This window comes from Mus pahari, chromosome 3 (genome assembly GCF_900095145.1).
Source record: "Mus pahari chromosome 3, PAHARI_EIJ_v1.1, whole genome shotgun sequence".
Taxonomy (NCBI): domain Eukaryota; kingdom Metazoa; phylum Chordata; class Mammalia; order Rodentia; family Muridae; genus Mus; species Mus pahari.
Genome location: NC_034592.1, coordinates 110,810,774 through 110,814,910, shown reverse-complemented (window position 1 = coordinate 110,814,910; position 4,137 = coordinate 110,810,774). Strand labels below are relative to the sequence as shown.

Here is a 4,137-nt window from a genome sequence, read left to right as displayed (position 1 = left end):
AAAACAAAACAAAAACAAAAACAAAAACAAAATGTCTCAACATGTCCTGGACTCTAAATATCCATGGTGTGTGGGGCTGGGGGTGGAGGATATATCTTAATCTCATTTGCAAACTAAATCTTCACTTGCTGTCTCTTCTAGAACTCCTGAGGGACTTCTGCCAAGGGTTCTCCTTGGGCCTGGAAGTCCCACCTGAGGGGCACAGGTGACTTGGTAGTTAGGAGTTCCTCAGTTCTCAGAAATTGGTCACTAACTCAGGTTACACATTGCCTCTGGCCAGTGCGGGTGGAGCATTTGCCCATGCTTGAGCACCGTGGGTGCTTTTATGAGCATTTTCAAGACTCACAGAAGCGTGGCCACCCTAAATGTTGTGCCTGAGCTGGAAACTCTTGACCCCTTGCCCAAGGAAGGTCACAAAACCAGCTGTAAATATTGGATTTGGGAGTAGGCAAGCCTTTAGGAAGGTCAGGCACCCAGAGTAGAGTGATGGAGAGGCACACAGAGCCCAGAGAGCACAGCAAGTCATAGGGAGCGGCTGCACCGCCTCAGCAGCTTCTCTGTGCACCACTTCCTGCTTGTAGAAGCTAGGTGTCCCCTGTTCTCTGCCTTCTCGCTGCTTCCTGTGAAGCCTGGTTACCTCACCTGTGCCTGGGAAATGAAGAATCCAGGATTAAGAGGAAGAGCCTGAGAGATGGAAAGATGTCTCCATGGTTAAGAGAGAATATTGTATAAGCATGAGGACCAGAGTTCAGATCCCATAACAAGCTGGACATCCTTCAAAGGCTGTAAAACCCTAGCAGTCAGTGGGCACAGACAGGGGGACCACTAGCACTCACTAGCTGTCCACTAGCACTCACTAGCTGTCAGTGGGATGTAAACTGTAAGTTCCAGGTTCACAGACAGACCCTGCCTCAAAGGCAAAAAGCAATAATCTTATAAAGGAACATATGTGATGCCCTCCTCTGGCCTACACACACAACACACTCACAACACACACACACATAACACACACATATGCACACACAACACACTCACACACACATATGCACACACAACACACTCACACACACATATGCACACACAACACACTCACACACACATATGCACACACAACACACTCACACACATATGCACACACACACCATACTCACACACATACATGCACACACAACACACACAGCACACTCACACACACATATGCACATACAACACACACACCATACTCTCAAACACACACATGCACACACAACACACACACAACGCACTCACACACATATGCACACACATACAACACACACATATGTACACACATACAAAACACACACACACACACACATGCAAATCATGTACAGACAGGACAAGGAACTTAACCAGAAGCAATAAACCCTGACATTCATAATATCATAGCCTAGCTCCTAGGACCACAGGTGAGAAATACTGGTCTTGGTCTTTCTGGCATACAAAGGAAAGTTTTCCATAGTCACTGACATCCAGTTGTGATGCTTCTATTGGAGGGGACTTTGATGTCCCCAGTCAGGTCAGAGGACCCTAGTGTGATATGGAAGGTAGTTTGCAAACCAGAGCCATGACAGTAAGACAGTAAGGTTAGACTACCTGGAAATCTGGGTGGTCCACACACACCCTGAATCTGTTCTCTTAGTGCCATGTGATAGTGACAGCCCTCAGAGCCCCATGTACACACACACACACACACACACACACACACACGAATACCCATGACCTCACACTAACCTCACACTAATGACTTTCCCTCTGGTTCCAGGTGTTTGCCTATGTGGTCACTCTGATCTACGTGGTCCACGCTGTGTTTTCCTTAATCAGATGGAAGTCTTCATAGGACGGCAGATCGGGAGCTGAAACCCAGATGCAATTAACTGGTCAGCCCATCTTCCCCATTAACTTCCTAGACCACAGACTGGATGGTGGAGAAAAGAAAACAAGCCAAAAAGAAAACAAAACAAACACAAAAACAAAGGAAGCCATATTCGTGTCTCTTGGGTGTTATGTCTACCTTTTGTTGAGGTTTAGGGCTTGCTATATTTAACTTCTAGCTAAGGGAGGAAGGAGTTGTCTTGGCAGGGGACATTTCTGTCCTCGACCGGGACAATTGGTGAGAACTGGGAACCTTGATCTGAAGAAATGATGATTTTCCCTTGACCCTTGGAGTATGTCCTAAGAATTTGCCTCTTGGAATTTTCCATGGGCTCTTTTGAGCACTCATTCACTGGCGTGTCTTAGTCTTTGTGAATAGTCTGGGTGTCACAGGCACTGAAATTCACCCAGCAGAGATCTCCAGACATTCATGGTGGAAGATGAGCTCCTTTGAAATAACTCATTAAATACCTTTATGTCTCATGCTTCAGGTGGGGAAGTGGAGGGATGTCTTTCATTCTTGGGGACCAGGGACACCTTCCTGCTCAACTTTCTTTCTGAAGAGTCCTTTGATGTAACCTGAATCTCAAAGGACAATTCAGATGTGTGTGCTGGGCCAGTCTTTCCCAAAGTGACTCACTGAGGATGCCACCCTCACAACAGTGTCCACCAGGATAACGTCTCCCTGTAGACACATCCTGTGGAGCTCCACCTTTTTCTTTCAAAGCACAACAGTCTGCTGAATCAGAATCCTCTCAAGCTCTGAGGAAAGTAGGTGTGGGCATTCTTTCTCTTCTTAAGGCTGATCTAAAATGCTCTAGTCTGGGTGTCTGCAGTCTCTCGTTGTGTTTGGGCATGTTCTCAGACCACTCCTTATGGGAGAAAGGGACCTGACTCCAGAGCAAAGGGAGAGACAATGGCTATCTCTGGCCACCACATTCCAGGTGAGGGATGTCTGACCTGAAAGAAGAAAGTATAATTAGGAAGGACATGGAGAATCGGCAAAGTCAGATGTTCTGCTAGGAGATCTCACTTTGTCCCCACACTTTAAAGAACTGAGTGACATCCTAGAGATGGAGCCCCACATGCAGGGATGTCCTGCCAGTCACCAGGAGATTCAGGATTCTAGCCCCAGTCAGCTTTCACTAGCTGATGTTTTATTCTCCAACAAAGTAGCAGATTGAGACCTACAACTAAAGTAGATTTGGGGATTTTTCTACCTTGGTTCTCAGGATGGAACCCAGGGGGTATGCATGCTGGGTAAGCACTCTTCTACCAAATTCCATCCTCAGCCCCAAATTGGGTCTCACTGGCACATCCAGAAGGACTTTGGTTATCCCAGCCATACTGGTACCCGAATCCACCATTTGCCCACTTAACACAGCCAAAATTTCATACTAAAACACAAGCAAAAGATTAGGGGGAGTTATTTTTAAAAATTAAAATATAAACTAAGAGATTATATGAAGTTTATTATAATGTTTAACAAAATCTGTAACTGAGTGCTGACTGGGGTAGTCTTAAAACTTTCAACAAAGCTGAACACTAACACTACACTAACCAGCAGCTCAACACGGGTGAGCATCACTTTTAGACAAGAAGAGAGAGATGAAGGAAGGAAGAAAGGAGCCAAGGAAGGGTGACTAAGATGAATTTCCCAAGGTTTCTCAATGTTTCAGATTTTTAATCATTAAAAGAAACTTTCATACAATCTTTGTCTCACTCTGTTGTTGTTGTTGTAAAATGCTATAACTAAAAAACCCAGATTAAAGACCGTGAGGATGCTTTGGACAACTCTTGTTCTTTCTGTCCTGGGTCTGTTAAACTTCCCAGTTTCTTTTCTTTCCTCTTTTGAGTCTTATTTATTCTTTGGCAATCCCATACACCCATACAATGTATCTCGAGCCTATCCATCCCCACTTCCTCCCTTCCACTCATAGCGCATCCCTTGCCCACCTTCAAGGCCCCACCCAATTTGGACACATCCAGTCAGGCTGGTGCTGCCTGAAGGAATGTTGACAGATCTCATTGGCTGGCTCTTGTGTCAGTCTTAACCATAGCTGCAGCGAGTCCAGAAGACATCCTGTCACAGCACTCCTCCCACCCTCTGCGTCTTACAGGGTTCCCACCGTCTCTTCTGCATCCCCAGCCTTGGGGTGGCAGGGTGAGGTGGGACGAGGGTGTTGACATGGATGTCCCATTTGGGCCTAAGCAGTCACCAGTCACTTATTCTCAGCACCTTGA

General features: G+C 46.0%; 1 protein-coding gene across 1 annotated transcript in view; it reads left to right on the top strand.

The window, feature by feature from the left end:
• Mal (mal, T cell differentiation protein) overlaps positions 1 to 3,604 on the top strand; it is a 24,322-nt gene extending 20,718 nt beyond the window's left edge. Inside the window, exon 4 of the mRNA XM_021194341.1 lies at positions 1,784 to 3,604. Within this exon, the coding sequence (XP_021050000.1) occupies positions 1,784 to 1,858 (75 nt within the window). The 3' untranslated portion in view covers positions 1,859 to 3,604. The remainder of the gene's footprint in view (positions 1 to 1,783) is intronic.
• Positions 3,605 to 4,137: the final 533 nt, after the last annotated feature.